The 22,540-nt window shown below is 45.0% G+C and overlaps 1 protein-coding gene across 1 annotated transcript in view; it reads left to right on the top strand.

Moving 5' to 3' along the window:
• Positions 1 to 22,540, top strand: part of znf827 (zinc finger protein 827) — a 124,720-nt gene that overhangs the window by 13,273 nt on the left and 88,907 nt on the right. Inside the window, exon 2 of the mRNA XM_083764281.1 lies at positions 17,113 to 18,534. Coding sequence (XP_083620407.1) covers positions 17,113 to 18,534 — 1,422 coding nt within the window. The remainder of the gene's footprint in view (positions 1 to 17,112; positions 18,535 to 22,540) is intronic.

Below are 22,540 nucleotides of genomic sequence, written 5' to 3'. Positions count from 1 at the left end.
CACTCTCTCTCTTTCCTCTGTCTCTCTTGTTTCTTATGCATGTCCCCTTGTGTCAGTATGCCAGAAAACCAAAGTGCAACGGCTCTGCTCTTGAATTGTGTCATCAACCTTTTAAATGAATGAAGGAATTCCACCTCAAATAATGCACAACTTAATTTAGTTCTATGTATTTCTGTTTAGTGTTTATTGGCTACAGTGAAAAGGGGTGGGAAGAATTCGGTACAGAAAACGGTTAGAGTTGTGACAGAGAGAGAGAGAGAGAGCATTTTCCGTCAACGGCATGAGCCGTGGAACACCCGCGGCAGTCGGTAGTGTTTCACGCGGCAGGACACTCTAACCCAAACCCTTCCCCTAACCCTAACCGCAAGCATGGACCAACGCATGTCGGACCAACGCACTGAAGCAACCAACTCACGGAAGCGAGCCACCCCCCCCCCCCCCCCCTGTCAGTGTCGCGGAGAATGCACTCGCTCCTTCTGGCATTATGTATTTCACACAAAGTATTATGTGAGCTTGAGGCTGTAGTAGCTATGGTGAGGGTTGAGTAATATTCGCCTAGGCCACCATAAAGACACCATGACAGCCTGAGCTCCATGACAACTTCCTCTGACTAAATACAAGTGTAAATGTGCGATGAGGGTATAGTGGCAAAAGAGTAGGGACTGACTATATTATTTTTGGGGTGGCGGGGGTATTTCATTGCTCCTTTTGGTCCCCGCCGAAAGAGAGTGATTCTGTTTTTGGTCCTGAGTCTAGTCTATCCGTCCAGCCATCTGTGAGCAGCTCATCTCAGGCACAGCTGGACTGATCGGCGTGAAACCTTGCGAACACACACTGAGGCCAAGGAAAAACCTCCAATTTTATCAGTAATTAATTATGCAAGACATGAACACAATTGCCATGAATCCTCACATTACCTATAGGCCATGGAAGAACTGCCACCCTCATTTTTGTAAATTGGCCAATGGTGGCGCTATAACGTACATTCACATTTTGAATTCATGATGTTGCTTTTGATATATTTTGAGAGTCTGTTCAACATCCATTATTTCAGCACATTTGGATCCAGTAGCTTTTTGTTCTTCCCAGTGTGTCGCATCTTGACACACTGTGTAATCAATGAAGTGTAGTGTGTGAAATGACAAGGTAGGCAGTAGGTCAGGAGTGACTGTAACCTTTGGATTTCAGAAATGTTTTTTTTCCTCCGTAAGTTGTGACTTTTGAACACAGGCAGCGTTCGTCAAGCCTAAAGACTATCAAGTGATGATAGGATGAAACCTTTACCTTTACCAAAGGAATTGGCTACTAGCAATAGTATCACTTTGGCAGTCTACACCAATAAAGGTAAATTACAGCTTAGGTATATAACTTAAGCTACCTTCATCAAGAATTAGGGATGCACCGATCCGGCTTTTTGGCATTCGGTACCGATTTCGATACATGGGGGTCCAGTATCTGCCGATACAGAGTACCGATCCGATACCCCCCACAAAGAAACGTAATAACCTATTAAGCTGTATGCCTCACTGTGTGGAGTCTGGAATCATTATTTTGTGTAAGGCAACATCAAGGCTTGACTTAAACATTACTTTCCCAACTTTGTAAAACAAAATGTAACAAACACAGATATAAATGCACTGAATTATTTATTAAATAACTGTGCAACAATTAGACCAGGTTAATGTGTGAGCAGGCTAGCCTGGCTGCATTCCACATGTTATACTGTCAATACTACACTGCTGTGTCACAGAGGAGGTAGAGTTGTTTTCATACTGTAATTACACATAATTATCAGATCGGATCGGATAATGGATCGGCCCATTTGCCACCGATACCCGATCTAGAATTTTAGCCTGGATCGGCGCCGATCTCCGATACGAGTATCGGATCGGTGCATCCCTATCAAGAATAAAGATGTTATTATTATTATTATTATTATTATTATTATAGCCCCATATGGGTTAGGGTTAGTCAATGAACTGAAGTCAGTTGGTAATTTCAACATTCAAGTCATTCGACCAGGGGAATGTTGCCTCTCCGGCCTAACCTGACTGCCAGATTGCGGCCAGTATTGAGTTCACAAGTTCCCCCCCTCCTGCCTGGATCTGGGCGCTCTCAAGCAGAAACGATAAACCGGAAGCAGCGGGACAAAAATGATATCTCCATAATTTCTAGTTGTAGTCTTGTTAGGTTGTGTTTACATTTGCACTGTGGCAGCGCTTCAATACATCATCAGTATCGCGTTGATCCCGCCTTTAGCGGCCGCATAGGGCCGCATATCTCTCCAATCAGATACGGTTCTTTGACAATCAAATCCAACTAGCCATGCAACCACCCCTCTGGGTGGGTTATAGGAGTAACGGCCGCAGCATCTTCCAATAGCATAAGAGTGTGCTTGGCAGTCAAGGACTCAGTTATTCTTTGAATAGAGGCATTTCTTATTGATTCACGTCACTTATTTATAGATGGACACATTTAGCCACAACAACTTTGATGTGAAGAATTGGCTGAACGAAAAAGAGTGGAAAAAGCAGTTAAATAAATGTGTGTGGACGAGGTATTTGTTCTGTGTTTGGTCCGACGGAGCATTGGTCCGAACGACAACCTACCTCAAACCCTCACCCTAACCCTAACCTCCCCCGGACGCTTAGCATTTTTCCAAGTAGCACGTCTGCTCCTAAGTTAAAAAAATCTAGTAGCACACAAATCATTTTAGGGGCACGATGAAAAGTTAGCAAACAATGTTTTTTTCTTTAATAAAGTGATATGAGGTGGGCGATATGGCAAAATATTATATCACGATATCTTTTCAGCCATATCACACAACAAAATGTATCATGAAATCATATTTATATATATATAGATATATAATAAATATAATCTATAATCCACTAGGTTACATCCACTCCATGTGCGTGCGTGTGTGCACTCTTGGCGGCACGCTGTTTCACCCGTGTGGTTAAAAGTTATATCGAGTGACATTTGAACATTACAAACTTTGCAAATAACTTTAGTATTCAACATGTCGGGGAGAACAATTCCTTCTGTTATGCTATCATGCTCTCCTGCTGTGTTGGCTCTGTCTGCTCTCTGCTGCCTGAGTGAAGATTGAAGAACACTAGCCCATTCTGACCTGAGATCAGATTCATACGAGGTTTCCGCCGGACACACACTGGTCTGATGAACCGATTCTGACCTGAGATCAGATTCTAGAAATGTCAGTTGCTCTTCGATTTTTCAAAAATAGCAGACCTACAAGCTCGTATCGCGCCACTCGGTGGCGCGATATGAGCTTGTAGATCTGCTATGTTTCAATAGCTAAAGCATGACATGATGCTAACACCAAAATGGGTGCCCGTTCAGAATGGGCTAGAACAGCGACACAGCACAGCGTGCTAAAATGGGGTGGGCCGGGGCGGTGCGGTGGAAGCAAAGGGAATAGATCTGAAAGCTAACGACGCATTGAGCCTCGACACGTTGTTGGCTTGTAGATCTGCTCTTTTTGGCAAACAACACCGCCGTACTACAGAAATATAAAAAGGTATAGAACTGCGACTCATAATGTGTACCTGCTGTATCAGAGCCTTGTCTTTTATCACGATTGAACGGTCAAATTATGTATTACGCACTGGTGCTACTAAATTGCATTTCACACTCGCACTGTGATATTTTTTGTAGCAAATGCGACTAGCTAGTCGCACTGTCGAGCCCTTAACCCAATACCAGTATCCGCATCAGTGCACCCCTACACCTCAGTGTCTGCACAACAGTTGAGCTTTCTCTTCTACTTCTGTCCTTTCCAAATAATGTGGTGTAAGAATTTCAAGATTTAACAGCAGGTATGGGGCTATGGGCAGATCATTTACATACAGAGCAATCCCGTGGGTGAACTTTTGTTGAGGATAGGAGAGAGAAAGCCAGTGTCCTCCAACACAGAATTAAATTCGTCTTCATTTCCTCCGTTGATCACAAATCTAGAATGTAACGCCTTTGTTTCTGCCAAAGAGATTCTCTCTTCCCTTCCCTCTAGCAGTTTGGAGTCAATAGCTTTTGATGACACATCTGAGAAGATTATGATCATGTAGAGTCCTTTTTTTTCTTTCTTTTTCTTTTCACCATGTGATGCTAAAAATGGCAGGGAAAAATAAACCAGGGTGCAAAGGGCGCTCCATCTGCGATGAGGAATTTCAGAGGTCTGGGGCTTGTGAGTCGTCTCATTCTCTTCCAAGAACACTTCTCCTTCCTGCCTCACCTCTGGCACGTTGCCCGCCAGTACCCACAAACCGCCAAGGCAAGGGCTGAAAATACACAGATGGTAATTTGCGCTACATTTCAATGCGATGGCTCGACCACCATTTTGTGTGCATGTGCATGTGTATGATTCTCTCCATCTTTCTATATATACATAAATACATACCTGTGTGTGTGAGAGAGAGAGAGAGAGAGAGAGAGATGTATATATTTTAAATAAGATGTCCTTAGAACCGCAAGTGTCACTTCACCTCAGATTCCTGGAAAAAAGTCACTGTGTGTTATCTGTGTCAGAGGACAGGGGACTCTTTAGATGTGGAATGTGGGGAGAAGGGGGGGGGGGGGGGGTGCACCTCCCACATAGGAAGGCTCTTTGTGGTGATGCTATAATATAGCATATGCTATAATATAGCATCACCACAGAATGATGTGACTCTGATTCAAACACATATTATGTGTTTGAATCAGAGTCACATGCGGCATATTGTAATAGCCATCCTGTTCTTTATTCACACGGTCGTGGGCCAAACCTTCATAGTGCAGTTCTCAGTTATCCCCTGGCAGTCCAGCCACAGCCCCCTGGTCATTTACAACCTGTCTGTCTGTCTCTTTGTCTATCTGTCAGGTTCTAGTGATTGAGTTATCACTCAAAGGGCAACAGAAAAGGGGGAGAGACGTATGTGTGGCAGACAGGCAAGGTGAGGAAATGAAGGAAAAGAAGAGATGAGAAGATATAGTGTAGGGAGACGGAGGGGGAGACTGAAAGTGTGTGTGTGTGTGTGTGTGTGTGAGATGTCACAAAAAAAAGTGGGGAAGGAATTTGAAATCCTCCATCATTCCAGGGATGTGAAAACTGAGAGATGGACGGAGACAAACAGGAAAGGTGGCGACTGCTTTGAGACGAAATAAAATAAAACAAATAAATGGAAAATTGAGTATAGAGGAAAGAACTCTAGGAGATCCTCATCCAAGGTGTCCCAATTAACAGAATCACCTTCCTCCTCAGGAGTGCTGTTAGTCGTTTGTGGGGACGTGAGCCCGCTGGCTGTGTCGCCTCTCCTCCATATTGTCCAGCCGGTGCTAATAACCCATTCTGACCGGGCACCCATTTTGGTGTCGGCATCATGTCGTGCTTTAGCTATTGAAAAATAGCAGATCTACAAGCTCATATCGCGCCACCGAGTGGCGCGATACGAGCTTGTAGGTCTGCTATTTTTTGAAAAATCGAAGAACGACTGACATTTTTAGAATCTGATCTCAGGTCAGAATGGGTTCATCAGACCAGTGTGTGTCCAGTCGGAAACCTCGTATGAATCTGATCTCAGGTCAGAATGGGATAAGGCAGAGCTCTGACCGCCGGCCATGCTCATTAGCATAGCTCGCGGCCGTGGCAACCCTCGGCAGTGCCCGCACGGACACTTAATTACCGCCGCTGCTTTCCTCCTCTTCCTCGTCTATACCACCACGTCCAGTGGTCCCCTCTTTCGCTCCCTCATTCCATTCCTTCCTCACCTCCATGGCATTTCCTCCCTCTCACCCTCCCATCTCCGTGGCCTTTCTCCCTATACCTCGCTCCTTTTCTCCCTGGCTCCCTTGCACCTTCCTTCACGTCCTTGGCTTTTCTCCTTCTCTCTCTCCCTTCTTCTCCCGCCCTCGCCTGCTCCCAAGCTGGGAGGATGCAGTGTGGGTGTGATGAGGTTAGTTTAGGAACCCTTAATGTTCTCTCATGAGCTATTTTAATTTAATTCGTTAGGAGCGGGTGTCTTCTTTGCCTGTCACTACTAGTCACAGTTACACTTTGATGTTGCCTTCTTTCTCTCGTGTTTGGTATATTGACTCATCGGCGTGACTGTTCTCTTGACATGGGAGGCCATATCGATGCCTCCGCCAGACCTTAATCTGCTAATGGCCTCCCCAAGCTCTGCTGCTGAAACAACCACTCCCTTATTCATTCATCCACATATCCATCCGTCCAACCGTCCCCTCCCTCATCTTGCCGTGCCGTGCTACCTCTCTCCTCCTCCCTGCATTACTGCTAACCCTGCAGGTCACTGAGGGGAAATGTTTGTGCCTGGCTAAGTCAGAGAATAGCTCGGCCCTGTATGTGTTCTCTGTGTTTGCAAGTTTGTTGGCCTGCAGACTCACGCAAGTCATGTGGTGGGTGACCTGCAGAACACTACCCCCCCCCCCCCACCGCCCTCTCCTCTTCCCAGGGATCTTTAGTTGTGACAAGGCCAGCTAAATTCTGGTTGATTCCTGTGTAGGACCAGTAAAAAAGCACTCGCACGCGCGTCTCTCGCGCACACACACACACACACGCACGCACGCACGCACGCACGCGCGCACACACACACACACACACACACACACACACACACACACATACCCCCCCCCCCCCCTCCACCACCACTCTGCCCCAGAAAAGCCACGGCCAAAATAACCCTGCCAAGTTCACAAATGGGGATTGTTGACATACAGAGTGAGTTCAAGTTCAAGGCTTTGCTCTGCAGAAGCCAGAAGGGCACAAAACGCAACACAAGCACACAATAAGCAGAGATACACAGACCCATGTAACTCCCAACATGGCTGGGGAGGAGGCAAAGGGCCTCCATCGGTTACACTGGAGCAGTTTATTGTCATGCTGAAATCTATGAGAATTAGAAATACTAGACCGGTGCCCCCCGGCTGTCGAGCACCGAGTCGGTAACGGTGAAAGTTGAAGATCCATGCCCCACCCGGCTAACCCATTCTGACCGGGCACCCATTTTGGTGTCAGCATCATGTTATGCTTTAGCTATTGAAAAATAGCAGATCTACAAGCTCATATCGCGCCACCGAGTGGCGCGATACGAGCTTGTAGGTCTGCTATTTTTGAAAAATCGAAGAACGACTGCCATTTTTAGAATCTGATCTCAGGTCAGAATGGGTTCATCAGACCAGTGTGTGTCCAGTGGAAACCTCATATGAATCTGATCTCAGGTCAGAATGGGCTAATTGGCTATGCAATACCCGTTGTACCTGTGTTAGACCCGTTCCACCCATCTGTCTGTGTCCTTTTTCATGGCCATATATGGACATTTCTGTATCTGTGTCCCTTTTATTCCTATGGAGGTCTGTGTCAGGCATACCCAAATACGGAGTCTATGCAGATATCAGAATGTCAGAACAGGCCAGCTCCATATATGGAGATATAGGGGTGATCAGGTCCAGAGCCCGGGCAGAGGCCTTTTTGGGGCGGTTCTGGACAACCGTGGGTCCAACCGACTCGACACCGGGCACTGCACCCCCTGTGGTCAGTTTCCAGTTTCCGATGCAACCTTTTTGCCCAGCTTTCCGTGTTTATGTAAACACAAACATTGAAGACAAAAGTGAGGACGGAAAACTGAAGACGCAAATTGTGATTGGCCGGAATGACATTTGTGATTATTTGATTGGCTGAGCACGGAATGTGATGTATATTACATATGACGATCAGAGTGCCCCTCACTTCACACAGGTGTGATTGTTTTCCCTTTTGAGCTGCCAAAGAGACAGGCAAACACAAAACCTATAGTGCTCAATGAAGTAGGCTGAAATAATAAAAAAGGATGAGAATAAAATAAAATAATGTAAATATAATAATATGATATACATATATACACACTATTAAAACGATATCTATAATAACTAATGAGTAGAGGACAAAAAAGTTATACATCAAATATATTGCGTGGAGGTATGTGGATGTGTCCATTGAAGATTATAATTGTAGTAATGGAAAGAAAGGATAAAGAAAAAAAGTATAGCTGTGTTTTAGTCAATTTTATCATGTATTTTCTGGAAAATACAGGTTATACAGTATGTTTAATCTTTTGCTGTAGGCTATATTTAGAATGAAAAATGACATACTTTTCTGTATGTGAGGCTGCCTGTGTCACTCAGCTGTTTCCCACTGGACTTCTCAGATACCCTACTTGGGAATCACCTTAATCCAGTATGAAATAGGTGGTCCAGTTGCTTTTTTTGACATATCCATTTATAGAGACTGTTTTGAATGCTAACTGAGGGAGACTTTGTGGGGGACCCCCCCCCCCCACCAAGAGAGAGACTGGTGGAACCCAATTCTAGGCCAGCTCTGGATTATATTGGAGGTAGAGCTCTTAACAACTCAGGATTACTTTTGGGGGAGGTTTTCTGCTCCTTGTGGAGAGACGTGAGAAAGAAAGTAAGACAGCACGGAGATGAGTGTAACATAATGCCACTGGACATAACAAAAGAAAATCTTAGACGCCGTGCTCAAATTTGAGAGTCCATTCGAGATACATTTGAGAGTTCGTCAGTGTGCAGTCGAAGGCATGCGGTTGTAGTCTCATTTTAAACCCTGTAGTAGGGCTGCTCTCTATGCATTCACCCTTAAATCCCTGTCATATGCATACAGTACACAGTCCTAGTGGGGATCTTTTTAAATGTTTGTTTATGCTGTGCTTAGTCTTGGTCATTTTATGTTTATTAACTAGGCTTGATGTTTTATGTTGCACCTCTAGTGACTGTGGGAAAAGGTATTTCATATTATTTATGTATGTAAGTACATGGGGATGAAGTGATTATTGATTCTTGATATTACACCGGCGCACAACTAAGTATAAATCACCCTTTATTTTCCTCCTTTGCCTAATGTGGGTGGTGCTGTACGTCACTTGCACACATTTGAGTGGGTGTGATTGAGTGAATGAATGAGTGAGCAAGTGTGTGTGTGTACATGAGTGTGTATCCTAGCGAGAAGAGAATCCCCCTATAATCTCTCTCTCTCTCTCATTCACACACACACACACACACACACACACACACACACACACACACACACACACACACACACCAGTGGCCGCCACTGCATGCCACTGAAGCAGCAGCGTGTGAGCGCTAACGGATCCGGACTGCTGAGTGCCTGCAGCTGTTTGTCTCAACATGCAAGTCATCCCCGCCATTACAGCGCTAAACGCTTCCCTTTCGCAGGCAGACGCTCGCCGCCTCATGCCCTATCTCCTTGCCTATATCACCACCAGAGGGTGTGTGTGTGTGTGTGTGTGTGTGTGTGTGTTAAGGGTGGGGGCTTCTGCAGTCACTGTGGCCTTGTCTGGTCAGTGCTGCTATACCGGAGACAACAGTGTAGTTGTATGGTGTCACAGAGAGATGGAGATAATGGAATGATGAGGGGCAGAGGTGGGTGGGTGGTTGCTTTTAATCACATTCTTGGCTATGGTTGTAGTTAAAAGTGTGTGCGTGCGTGCGTGCGTGTGTTTGTGTGTGTGTATACATGAACATACTGTACGTTTTCCCACACATACGTGTCTTTGCACCAGCTCATGTTTCTGCATGCGTGCATGTGTGTGTGTGTCTGTGCACATGGTGGCATATAGCAGCGGTCAGGAGTAGGGGTTTCACACAAAAGCCCCTCCCCCTGGCCCCCGGGAGCTCAGGCCAGAGACCGTGACCTTGGGAAATGTCATCCCGCCCACGGGGGCTGAGCTCACTCGCCTGTGGCACATGAAACCAGGGCAACAGGGCACATCGGTGCACTGTAGGCCTGCCGAATCGTGCCGATAGCCTGTCCGTGCATGTACTGAGGAGGAGGAGGAGGAGGAGGAGGAGTTTTGTATTCGGCTTTCGTTTCCCCCCCCCCCCCTTCACACCCACATCTCCTGAACCCTGGATTTAAATAACTAACACACACTGACACACACACACACACACACACACACACACACACACACACACACACACACACACACACACACACACTCTACATCTTGGCTCATTTTCTCAACTAATTTTCAACTACAACAAACATTTCAACTTCAATATGCCTGACTTGTCAATATTCTCACATTTCGTTGTCGTGGAGGGAAATAAGATGTCAATCTAAAGATCACAATACGGCAATCTAAAGATCATAATACGGCAATCTAAAGATCATAATACGCTGTTGATGGCGACGGTATAACTTCCGTGCGGGAGGAAGAGACCCAGTGAGACCTCAGGAGAGCCATCCTGCCATGTCCCTCTAACCACATTACGGCCATTAGAGGCTCACACTGCTCTTAGCATGTCACATGGAAGAAGGGTCAGGACACAGTCTCTTGCCTTTTCCTAGGTTTCTGTCTCGTGCTCTATATCCCGTTCTGTCTTTGTCATGCTTTCCGTGCTTCCCCTGGTTCTATTGATCTCTCTCTCTCTCTCCTCCCCTCTCTTTTTCCTTATTACTTACTCTGTTGACAAACACATTGAAGAAGGAAGGATAATTATTTCACGTTTGATCACCTGAGGGTTTCACATCTGTTCAGGGTCAAGTCAATTTCATACACTGGGACAGGAAATGAACACTTTCCCCCCCATTTGTATAGATTAGAGGTGTCATCAATTTACAAAAATCTACGATTTGTTATCACTTTGGAATCAAGGACATTATTTGATTTTCAATTTTAAACGTTTTAAATCACAGTAAACATTGACTATTCTAATTAGGGGTGCAGTTAGTCTAATTTATCGATAATTGATTAATAATCAAGCCCTATTTTGGGCCAATTGTTTGGGCCAATTGTTTCATTAATTTCAGAAACCTTCGAAAGTCATAAATAGCTGATCTATACTGTAAGCTCAAGACACATTGTGAGCTTGGTTTCTGCTCTTTGTGGAGATACAGTGGAGATGAGATACAGAGCAGGACACACAACACATACAAAAGAAAATATTTTGTATTAAATGGTTAATTAATTTGTTCATATACAAATTATATTTACATATAACTGCCAAACTGCTTCTCACTCATTTGATTAATCAAAAAAGTAATCGATAGAATAATCACAGTAAAACATAATCGATGGCTTTTTCAGGTGATGAAACTCAAGCTGTCGTAAAGTGCCCTTCTGCCATGTATTGGCTTTTTTAACCACATAGGGCACTCTTCGCAACAAACAGCAAGTGCCTCTCAAGCTCTTGATAGCAATTAGACTAATAAAGTCGTGATTCAATCCAACTTTTGCTCATTTTGTGACTTTGACCACATTTAGCCATTTGGCTGACTTAATCTTAATCCAGAACGACATACTGTAAAACATCAAATGCATAGTAATCTAGGATCATGGGTAAACCAAGGACCTATCATGAGTCTAAACAGTGAAACTAGATACAACTAGAACTGCACTCTGTCGAGTGCATACTTGCTTGTTGCACACTAGTAGGCCATAAATGGCCAACTAGTGCGCAAGCAGAGCGCGCAAGTACTTTCGACCGCTGTAAACTGTCAAATCTCAGTATCTCTGTGAAGGAACGTTTGAAATGTATAATTATTAGATGTAACTATTTGCTACCTACCTACTTTATGCATATAAACACCTAGTATTATTAAGTATGGTTCAAGTTTCTATCTATATAAGAAATACAGTTTTATCGATGTAGATATATTCTGGATCCCTTTTTAGTTTTTTAAAGAAAAATAAATCATTGATATGTGATGAAAAAAAGGTATATAAACTGAATTAAAATATGTTATACAGTATAATTATTCTGTAAACTGGAATCTCAGTATCTCTGTGAAGGAACGTTTGAAATGTCTAATTATTAGGTGTAACTATTTGCTACCTATCTACTTTATGCATGTAACACCTAGTATTAAGTATGGTTAAAGTTTCTATCTATATAAGAAATACAGTTTTATCGATGTAGATATATTCTAGATCCCTTTTTAGTTTTTCAAAGAAAAATAAATCATTGATATGTGATGAAAGAAAATGTATATAAACTGAATTAAAATATATTATACAGTATAATTATTGTATTACTTATTGTAAATTGTCAATTGTTTTCAATGTATTTCATCTTGGACTATAGTGATATTAATACTAAATCATGATCAGAGTAATATGTGTCTAACTTCAATTTCTGTAATAATACTTTCACATTTGTTAAAATATACATGATCTAAAATACTTCCGTAATCTGTAGCTGGATTTGTATTTAATTGTTTAAAGCCTAATCTTGACATGTAGGTCTTTATACTTCTATCTTTCTCAGTATTATGGTCTTCATTGAAATCTCCTATTATCATAATTGCAAATCAGAGGATTTCACAGAGATCAGGCACAATTTGCTATTTAATTTTTTACTGGTTATGTATATAGAATACGTATGACTAGCTCTAAATGATGACGTAAGACATACGTATACATATACATATACTATATAGAGTATGTAGTTGTAAGTTGATTAGCGGTATACTGTGGTTACTTTGCGCCAAAAACCGTGACAGCCAACCCGCCATTTTATGTTTATGCAAAAAAACATCAAATCTGTGCCTGTTTTGCTGGGACCAGATTACACAAATGTCCATATTTCTTACGTCATCATTGAGAGCTAGTCATACAAATACACACCACGTACTCTGGTCCCAGCAGATCAGGCACAATTTGCTATTTTATTTTTACTGGTTATGTATATAGTATACGTATGAGTAGCTCTAAATGATGACGTAAGACATACGTATACATATACATATACTATATAGAGTATGTAGTTGTAAGTTGATTAGCGGTATACTGTGGTTACTTTGCGCCAAAAACCGTGACAGCCAACCCGCCATTTTATGTTTATGCAAAAAAACATCAAATCTGTGCCTGTTTTGCTGGGACCAGATTACACAAATGACCATATTTCTTACGTCATCATTGAGAGCTAGTCATACATATACACACCACATACTCTGGTCCCAGCAGATCAGGCACAATTTGCTATTTTATTTTTACTGATTATGTATATAGTATGCGTATGACTAGCTCTCAATGATGACGTAAGAAATATGGTCATTTGTGTAATCTGGTCCCAGCAAAACAGGCACAGATTTGATGTTTTTTTGCATAAACATCAAATGGCGGGTTGGCTGTCACGGCGAAAGAGACCGGGCAAAATTATTACTTGCGCGCTCTGCTTGCGCAAGTAATGAAAGAATGCATATTATTTAACATAAGGATGTGTGTGGGTGATACTTATGCGAGTTGGGGCCGAAGTTATGGAGGGATGAATGAGTTTCTGTTCACAAAGATAAATGAAATGCAGCATGCATTGTGAATATGTGACTGAGGAGCGAGCTGTACATCATGTCCATATATTAAAATTCATACTGTATAGGCCTATTGCAGATGTATCAGATACGGCTGTTTTAGGGGTGACCCCTAGGCGGCCTGTTCTGGCCTTTTAGAGCTAGCATTGGCATCTGACATCCAGTGCATACCTTTTTTGTTGTGGTGGCAGTTATATGAAAGTGTGTGTGTGCTAATAATGTTGCTACAAGATGGGGAAGTGTGTACTGAACTGCATGTGACAATTGTGTAAGAGTATACAATTACAGTGTCCAAGGAATAACAAAATAAAGAATGAAAACTTGCTAAAAGGCAGTGGCAAACAACAGACAGTCTTCAGCTATGATTTAAAAGCAAGAGTTGTAGCAAAGCTGCAGCAGCTTCCTGGGAGTTTGTTCCAGATATCTGGTGCATGAAAACTGAACACTGCTTCTCCATGTTTAGTTTTGACTCTGGGGACGCACGGCTGACCTTTTCTCTTCTTTTCCTTTTTATACAGCTAACCTATCTCAGACACCTGAAGAGGTCCGTTTCATGATGTAGCACACGGTCAGAATGTCAGATGGGTCCTATACGATTCAGCCAACTGTAGTATTATGAAATAAATTATTTGACGGACATGAAGCTAGTGTAAGGAGTAGGACTTTAGCTGCAGCTTGCTGATTCAACTGCAGTTAACAGGTTTGCTGCGGAACCCGCTAAATCCATGTTCTTTTCCATTGTCTTTCCCTGCCGAATCCTCTAAACCCACTTTTTGTTTTATATGTTTAATTTGTCGTTTTCTTTTATAACTTAAGAAATAACTACCGGCTTTGTCACAGACATCATGACCCGCTTTATGATGACGTAACCGGAAATCGACCTATCACTGGCTTGCAAGGGCTTCTGTGAAACTAAGTTCAATGCAAGTCAACAGGGTTTCATAGCCGCATCCATCCGCCATTGCTGTGTTGTTGTTTAGCATAGCTCCGTAACAAACGACGGGACTATTTTCAGCCAGATTTTCATGATTTTCTTGTACAAGTGCGACGCCTTGATTCTTCAAAGGTTAGTGTAAACACCGGCACTGAAAGGGAGTTATTATAATGCTTTATAACCCAGTAAAGGTGTTAAGGCAAACACAACATCTACTAAATAGTAATTTTTGCTTTCACGTGGCTGTTTAAATTCAGGTCTGAGTCCATGGTTACACCAAGACTTTGATCTGGGTTCGTGATTTTTAACATTACCGATTTGGAGGCGCCGATGGCAGAGTGGTTAAGGTGCGTACCATATACAGTATAGGCTCTGATGACGTCTGTGTTGGAAGTCGTGTTGTAGTAGTAGCAGGATAGCATCATTGTATTGTAGCATCATGGTAGTAGTAGTGCATCGACGTTGTACAGTATCAAGGTAATAATAGTGCATTATCATTGCAGTGTAGCAGTGTCTGACAGTGTGTGACTGCAGCCACGCAGACCGGACAGATGTGAACCAACCCCTAACAATCCCTACAGGTCGTCAGGCCACAAGTTGCCTGGCAACCGTCTTCCCTTTGCCTGTAAACAGAGAGAAGCCCACCAGGATCCTGTCAGGGTCGCCACGGTGATGACAGGATTGATGTGTGTGTGTGTGTGTGTGTGTGTGTGTTCAGAGAGAGAGAGTGTGTGTGTGTGTGTGTGTGTGTGTGTGTGTGTGTGTGTTCAGAGAGAGAGTGTGTGTGTGTGTGTGTGGGGGTGCACGTGCGTGAGCAACGGGAAGAGGGAGACGGTGATGGAGAATGCCAGAGTGAGAAAGAGAAGGAGAAAGTAATGGAGAAATATTCAAAATAGGGAGTCTTGGATAGCGTTGGAGAAAGAGAGGGATAGACCGGAGAGCAAGTAATTCATTTTAATTCCTACTTTTTCACACTTTACTCAGTGCCCCGCTTGTCCTTGTAACCTCTCCTGTCTCAAACACATGGAATCATATTTTAAGGTTCTGTACACTAACCTCTGGAACAGAAACAAACATGCTAAGTTTTGACATTTCCCTTTTCCGATGCCTTGTTGGTGTTTTTTTTCCTTCCTGTTTTGCCCAACACATTCTCATGGATATATATTTTTTTTAGTTAATATGTATCAAGGAAGATTCACTTCTTCCTCTGTTCGCCCTTGTCTGGCAAGCTGTAATGTTTTTCTTATGAATATTGATACACGAAGTGTATATTAATGACCCCCGCTGACCTTAACCCTATCCTTATTGGCTCCCTGGTGGTATCCGCAGGCTCATGCATATTAATCTGGCGCTGTAACCTCCATTACCCTAATCTGTGCTGTCTAGCCTCCCAGAAGGACCCGTCGTCATGGTAACCCCCCTGTACTAGGCTTCCTCCAGATAGACCCGAGCTGCGTAAAATGTAGTAAAAAAAAGAAAAGATAAAACTATATGGATGAGGGGAAAAAAAAACAAGGTGCTCCTCAGCCATCTCGGACGTTGTTTTATTTCTTGGTTGGGAGGAAGATGCTTGTTTTGTATGACAGAAAACGAGGCAGGATTTGCGTCACAGCTTGTTCGATTGGGTTGTTGTTGGTTGTCAATGGGAGGTGGGCGCATTGAAGCCTGTGGGCATATTTTAAAGGGGCCCGTTTATTTAATTTTTTGTATTCTCGTTCTCAGCTGGCTCACTTCAGGTAATGATGTGCCAAAATGACTCCCCCACCCCCTCCACCCACCCCCATTTTGGCACGCTGTTACTTGGTCTTTTAGCCGTGGGACAGCCTACAAAAAGAACGGAAAATAGATGGTGCGCCTCTCAAGACATAAAAGCGAGGTGATTGCTCTCAGCCCTGGGTTGCTGTGACCTCCTTTCACTAAGTGATATCCAATAGGTGCCCGATGTTGACAATTCTCACACAGAATAATCAGCCGTTGTGCTTTTGCTGAACAAAATGTATGCAATTTACTTTTTAGGACTTTAGCAGACACTTTAATCCAGAGCTTACAAAGGGCAAGTTCAGAGTTCATGAGCCCCTAGTCAACAAATGACAGTAATAGAGTTAAAAGAAAACAATTGTGTGCAACAAAGTAACTAACTGGTGGAAACAATTCCACAGTACAAAACATCCTGCATAATACAAATCTCTAGAATGGTGTTGTGTTGTGACATTAATGGTAGTTTCCAAAGTAAAGTAGTAGACAATCTAGGCAACAGTTTGTTAGTGGCTTTTCTTAGTAGGCAGATATTTCTGATTGTCTGGTTATTGCAAGACTACAAAGTAACCATATAGGAAACCAGGTAAAGATTTGACCTAGCATCTGTCTAAACAACATGCCATCTGAAACTATATTCTTAACATTTGTAGACAAGCTGACATTATATATCTGTCTAAATAACAGTAACCACAGCCAACATACATCTGCTTAGTATAACTGGCATCTGAAAACAGGCAACAACAATTGATACAAGGAACGAAGAGTGCTAGGGGGTGAAGAGAGGAGTTTTCAGACTGTACTGGAAAATGTGATTCTGCAGTCTAGTTTGTCTGAAAGCAACACGCAGATGCCTGGTTCTTTCTGCAAAATACAAATACAAAATTCTGTGGTCTCAATCAGGACAGATCTCCTGAGGTCTATGTTGATGAACCAACCTCTCTCTCTCTCTCCCCAATGTCTGGTCATGGCTAGCAACAAGAGCTCCATGGTTGTTTAGAAGCGCAACATGTTGATGATTCCCTCCCGATGTTTACTCACTCTCTCACTCACTCTCTCTCTCTCTGTGGCCTCTCTGTAGATGTGGACAGCAACGAAGATGGAGGGCCAGACGCCGGTCCCGTGGAAGAGGAGAGCTGGTTTGGGAATGCCTCCGACACGCGCTCAGAGTCGTCGTCCTATGGCGACGCGCAGGACGAGCTCCACCTGCAGCGGGGCTCCTCTCCCGACGACCGGCCCGCCTTCACCGGGCCCGGGTCCGCGGACCACGACACCTCCGGAGGCGAGGGCTCGCTTGGCTGCCCCACGCCGGTCCACCACCGCGCCGCCTCCCTGGAGCTCCTGGGGCTGGACGGAGGGGCGTTCTCCGCCACGGACACCCTCTCGTCGGTGGTGTCGTCCCTGTACGGCGAGGCGGCGAGCCAGGCGCTGGGGAAGCCCCTCAGCAGCAACCTGCGGCGCCTCCTAGAGGCCGGCTCGCTCAAGCTGGACGCCGGGGACCTCCTGGGCCGCTCTTCTTCCTCCTCCTCGGTCCGGGGCGGAGTGGGAGGGGACTCTCCGCCCATAGGCCTGGCTCCGCCCCTCACCCTTTCCCCGTCCTCTCACCACGCCCAGCAGCTGAGTGCGCTGGCCAGGAAACTAGCCGCCGCTAATAGCATCAACAATCACAGCAGTGGGGGCTCCGCCTCTGCCTCGCCTGCCTCCCTGGCGCCGCCCACAATCAAGCAGGAACCCCCGGACCCCTTCTCCTCGGTGGCCACTAGCAATGGCAGTGGCTTCGTGTGGGTGGGCGTGGCGGACAAGTGGCCCCCGGCCGGCTGCTCGGCAGTCGGGGGCTCCAGCCTCTCACCAGACTCGGCCATACAGAAGCTGAAGGCGGCGGCCAACGCCGTGCTCCAAGACAAGAACGCTGTGGCCTCCTCCTCTTCCTCCTCTTCCTCTTCCTCCTCGTCCTCCTCGTCCTCCTCCTCCTCCATGTCTGCTGCACCCTCCTCAGGAGGGGTGCCCGCCCTGGGCGGAGGAGGCGGAGGAGGAGGAGGAGGAGGAGGAGTAGGAGGCAGCGGGCGTGGTGAAGACGTGGTTCGCTTCGATGCCTTCACCTCCCCTTTCAGCCCGCAGTCGGCCAGCTCCACGCTCGCAGCGCTCTCCAAGAAGGTCAGCGAGCGGAGCCAGGCCACCTCCACAGGGACCTCGACCACCACCACCCCGGACCACCCCCACCACCATCACCACCACTCCGCCAGCTCCTTCCTCTCCCTCGTCTCCATGACCTCCTCGGCCGCCTTGCTCAAAGAGGTGGCGGCCAGGGCGGCGGGGAACCTGCTGGCGGAGAAGAAGGAGGGCTCCTCCCCGCTGGCGGGGGCCGGCGGGGCCCTCCAGGAGGACACCAAGCCCCTGCTGGACCGCAACCAGAAAGCGTCTACGCCCTCCACGCCCACCCAGGGTCTGGAGCTGCTGTTGCCCTCCACCCCCAAAGGCAGGGTGAAGCCCAGCAGCCAAGCAGGTAAAGCCCTACACACACACCGTCTGCGAACGCTGCGCGTCAAAACAGCCGCGCGGCAACGCCTGTGCCGTGTCGCTGTGCACCCGGTGTGTGTGTTGGGCTTAACACAGCTGACCAGTACATGCTATACATGTTATTTATGTCTTATCGTTGACAGGGGAGAGCGGTGTTGGAGAGGTACTGACCACGATCGATTGTGAAGGAAGGCAGTTTCATACGTGTAGCCGCGGTGCAAGAATAATGGTGTAGAACCACCCGCTTCGAATGTTATCAACCTATAATCACCATTATGTTCTTAGAAAGACCATTCAATGCAATGCAGCCAGTATGGATATTTCCACATACTGCCTACCGCGACTAGGAAATGAGGAAGTGAAATTACTGCCGCTGAAGCAAAAACATTGTGAAACAGACTTACATGGCCGTTAAGAGACTGAGCATTATTATTAGCATTTTATCGATACAGTGCATGATTAGGCTTAGGGATCCCATTATTGATCTGTATGTTTAAAGCTTTTATTGAGACCATATTTGGAGCATTGCATCATGCTTGTCATTGCCGTGTTTGCAATGTTATAGGTCTTTTTTGCGAATGTCTTTGAAATGTATTAAGCAGTATGAGAGCTAACTCTGATTTCACCAAATACACTAATGACACTTTTCCGCTGCATGGTAACGACTCAGCTCAACTTGCATTCTGGATTGATCGTTCATCACTAGCATAATTGTGTCCTTTATTACCAGTAAACTTAAAAATAATACATTTTAAGTGGTGCAAACCACTTCCTTAACTCCCTTGCCGGCAATTGAAGCCTCATTTTGATATTAACACTTGCCGCCATTGCCGTAGCCCTTCGGCAATTGCACTTTTATAGTGCGTTTGATCGATCGAGCCATAATGCTACTCACGTTAGCCGGTTAGCTAGCTGTGTTGTTAGCACAGCACTGGATCGTTCATCTTAGATCGTCGTCGCCATAATAATCCATTCTATCCGTTTCTTTCAATCGCCTGTATCTCCTATTCCTTGTCCCAGATGGCATTTTTGGTCAAAACAGCGTTTCTTTGACGGCACAGAGCCGATGCTATGAAGGTCTCCAGTATATCTCCGCATAGACCGATCATGTAAACAAAGTTTGCCTTGGCAACGTAAAGCTGGCCGGGATAAGCCCACTTCCGGTCGAGGCAAAATGTGGCTTTTCAAAATAAGAGCTCAAATTAAAAGAATGCTGGCGTGAATTAGGTCCTAATTTCTCAATAAATGGAAGCAGTAAATGGGTTTTAAGTGACTATGTGTGTGGGTGAGCACGAAAACAGCATAGTTGTTTTTCACCACCTGTGCGCAACCTAACACACACACACACGCGCATATTAACTGTGGTGATTTCAGCTGTGCCAGTACAGTACAGTACAGTAGAGGGACCCCCACACGGTAACTCTGTCGTTTCTCAACCGTTTCGGTCGTTCCTGTGGGTCTGGAACCCCCCCCCCCCCCCACCACCCCGGGGACCCCACACGGAGTTGCACCACTTACTTCACACGGGTGTGTCTTTTTAATTTACAACAAAAAAAACAGTGTGTAAAAGTCCAGAATTAAAAATGTACTTGAATAAAAGTATCTCAATATTGGTATCAAAATGTACTTAAAGTAGAAAGTACTCATTATGCAGAATGTCCTGTTTCAAATGTACAAATATCTTCATAAAATAGCAGATCTACAAGTACCTTTTAGATAGCAGATCTACAAGCACCTTTTAGATTGGCTATAGCAGATCTACAAGCAGCTTTTAGATAGCAGATATACAAGCACCTTTTAGATTGGCTATAGAAGATCTACAAGCACCTTTTAGATTGGCTATAGCAGATCTACAAGCACCTTTTAGATTGGCTATAGCAGATCTACAAGCACCTTTTAGATTGGCTATAGCAGATCTACAAGCAACTTTTAGATAGCAGATCTACAAGCACCTTTTAGATTGGCTATAGCAGATCTACAAGCACCTTTTAGATAGCAGATATACAAGCACCTTTTAGATTGGCTATAGCAGATCTACAAGCACCTTTTAGATTGGCTATAGCAGATCTACAAGCAACTTTTAGATCTACAAGCACCTTTTAGATTGGCTATAGTAGATCTACAAGCACAACCTAGTAAATACGTTGTTCAAATAAATGGAGTGGAGTAAAAGTACAATATTTGCCTCTGAAATGTGGAGTAGAATAGTGGAGTAGAAGTATCGGTACTGACATTTTGAAATACTCCAGTGAAGTAAAAGTACCTAAAAATTGTACTTTCAAGTACAGTACATGAGTAAATGTACCTTACACCACTGCCTAAAATGTTATAAATATTATTAAATGGTAAAATATTATCTTGAAAGAATGGTGCTAAAGTATAGATCTACCTCAATTTGAAGATATTTATCTGCTTCAGATCTCCACATCATTTCCTCAACGAGTACACTACTTGAAATTCTACTTGAATGTCTGCTAAAGACATAACTCTGGCTGTGTTTTGGCATGCCACTTGTGTAACAGTGAGTGCTGATTGCTTCCAGCCAACGATACTGAGAAAAAATAGACCTTTGAACTTCAAGACACATTTTTATTAAAAGGTCATGTGCCCCCCAAATTTCCCCAAAGAACATTTCAGGAATATAATGAATAACTGAACATCACAGCATGTTAAAATGCAAATTCTAACGAGCGCCGTTTGGATTTTTCCCGTGTCTTTCTGTCTCCGAGCATTCTGGTAGTTGGTGTGTTATTTCCCGTTTCACCACCTCCCCAATGCCAGACTCCTCCTAAGCAGGCAGCGAAGCTTCGGTTTCTAGCTGTCAGCCGCTGAAGTGGCAGAGCAGAGCAGAGCAGAGAGAGAGAGAGAGAGAGAGAAAGCCTTGGCTGGCCTGAAGTCTGGGAAAAAGGTCTGCTCAACGGGTGGGGGGGATGGAGTGGGGGGTGGTGGTCTTCAGCCGAGACCTCACCGTCTTCCAGGACCAGCTCGTTTGCGCTCGGATGTGCAGGCTGCCAAAGGGGCCCCGTCAGTGTGCACTCGACACAGCGGGGGGCCCCGGAGTCCATATCCATCTCAGCAGCCTCCTCCTGGCTTAAAAACCCCTGCTAACCAGAGCCCCGTGCGCGCATCAGCTCTGTGCTCTCTCTCTCTGTCTCTCTCTCTCTCTCTCTCTCTCTCTCTCTCTGTCTCTCTCTCTCTCTCTCTCTCTCTCTCTCTCTCTCTCTCTCTCTCTGTCTGTGTGTCTCTGCTCAGCTCCAGACTCCCGGCCAAACACAACCCCATCACAGTTTCCACTGGCTGGATATGCACACGCATGGCGGTGCACGTGGTGTGTGCGCACACAGACACACACACACACACACACACACACACAGTCACACACACACACACACACACACACACACACACACAACCCAATTCTCAAAGTACATCTAGCGCACACACACACACACACACACACACACACACACACACACACACACACACTTTCCCCCTAACACAATCACACACACACACACACACACACACACACACACACACACACACACACACACACTCTCTCCCTCTAACACAATCACACACAGCTGTAAACACACAACCACACATACTCATTCCGAGTAACTCACAAATGGTCATGCAGTAAGTGTGCACTCGGACAAAGATATAGAAACACACACACACACACACACACACACACACACACACACACACACACACACACACACACACACACACACACACACACACAATAATGCACATTCATACAAAGGCACAAACACGTATTCTGCCTCTGAGTAAATTGCCATGCATGCACTGTGCACCCAGGCATAGACTTGGAGGTCAAACAAGGGTGCACACTGAGATTACACACACACACACACACACACACACACACACGTACACCCCCACATAAACTCTGGCTCGGAGTAACACACACACACACACACACACACACACACACACACACGCTCTGAGTGAGTCACAAATGGCCA

The sequence above is a fragment of the Protomyctophum parallelum genome (assembly GCF_964188405.1).
Source record: "Protomyctophum parallelum genome assembly, chromosome: 5".
NCBI classification, from domain to species: domain Eukaryota; kingdom Metazoa; phylum Chordata; class Actinopteri; order Myctophiformes; family Myctophidae; genus Protomyctophum; species Protomyctophum parallelum.
The sequence above is the reverse complement of the archived record's forward strand: the minus strand, read 5'-3'. Positions and strand labels throughout refer to the sequence as shown.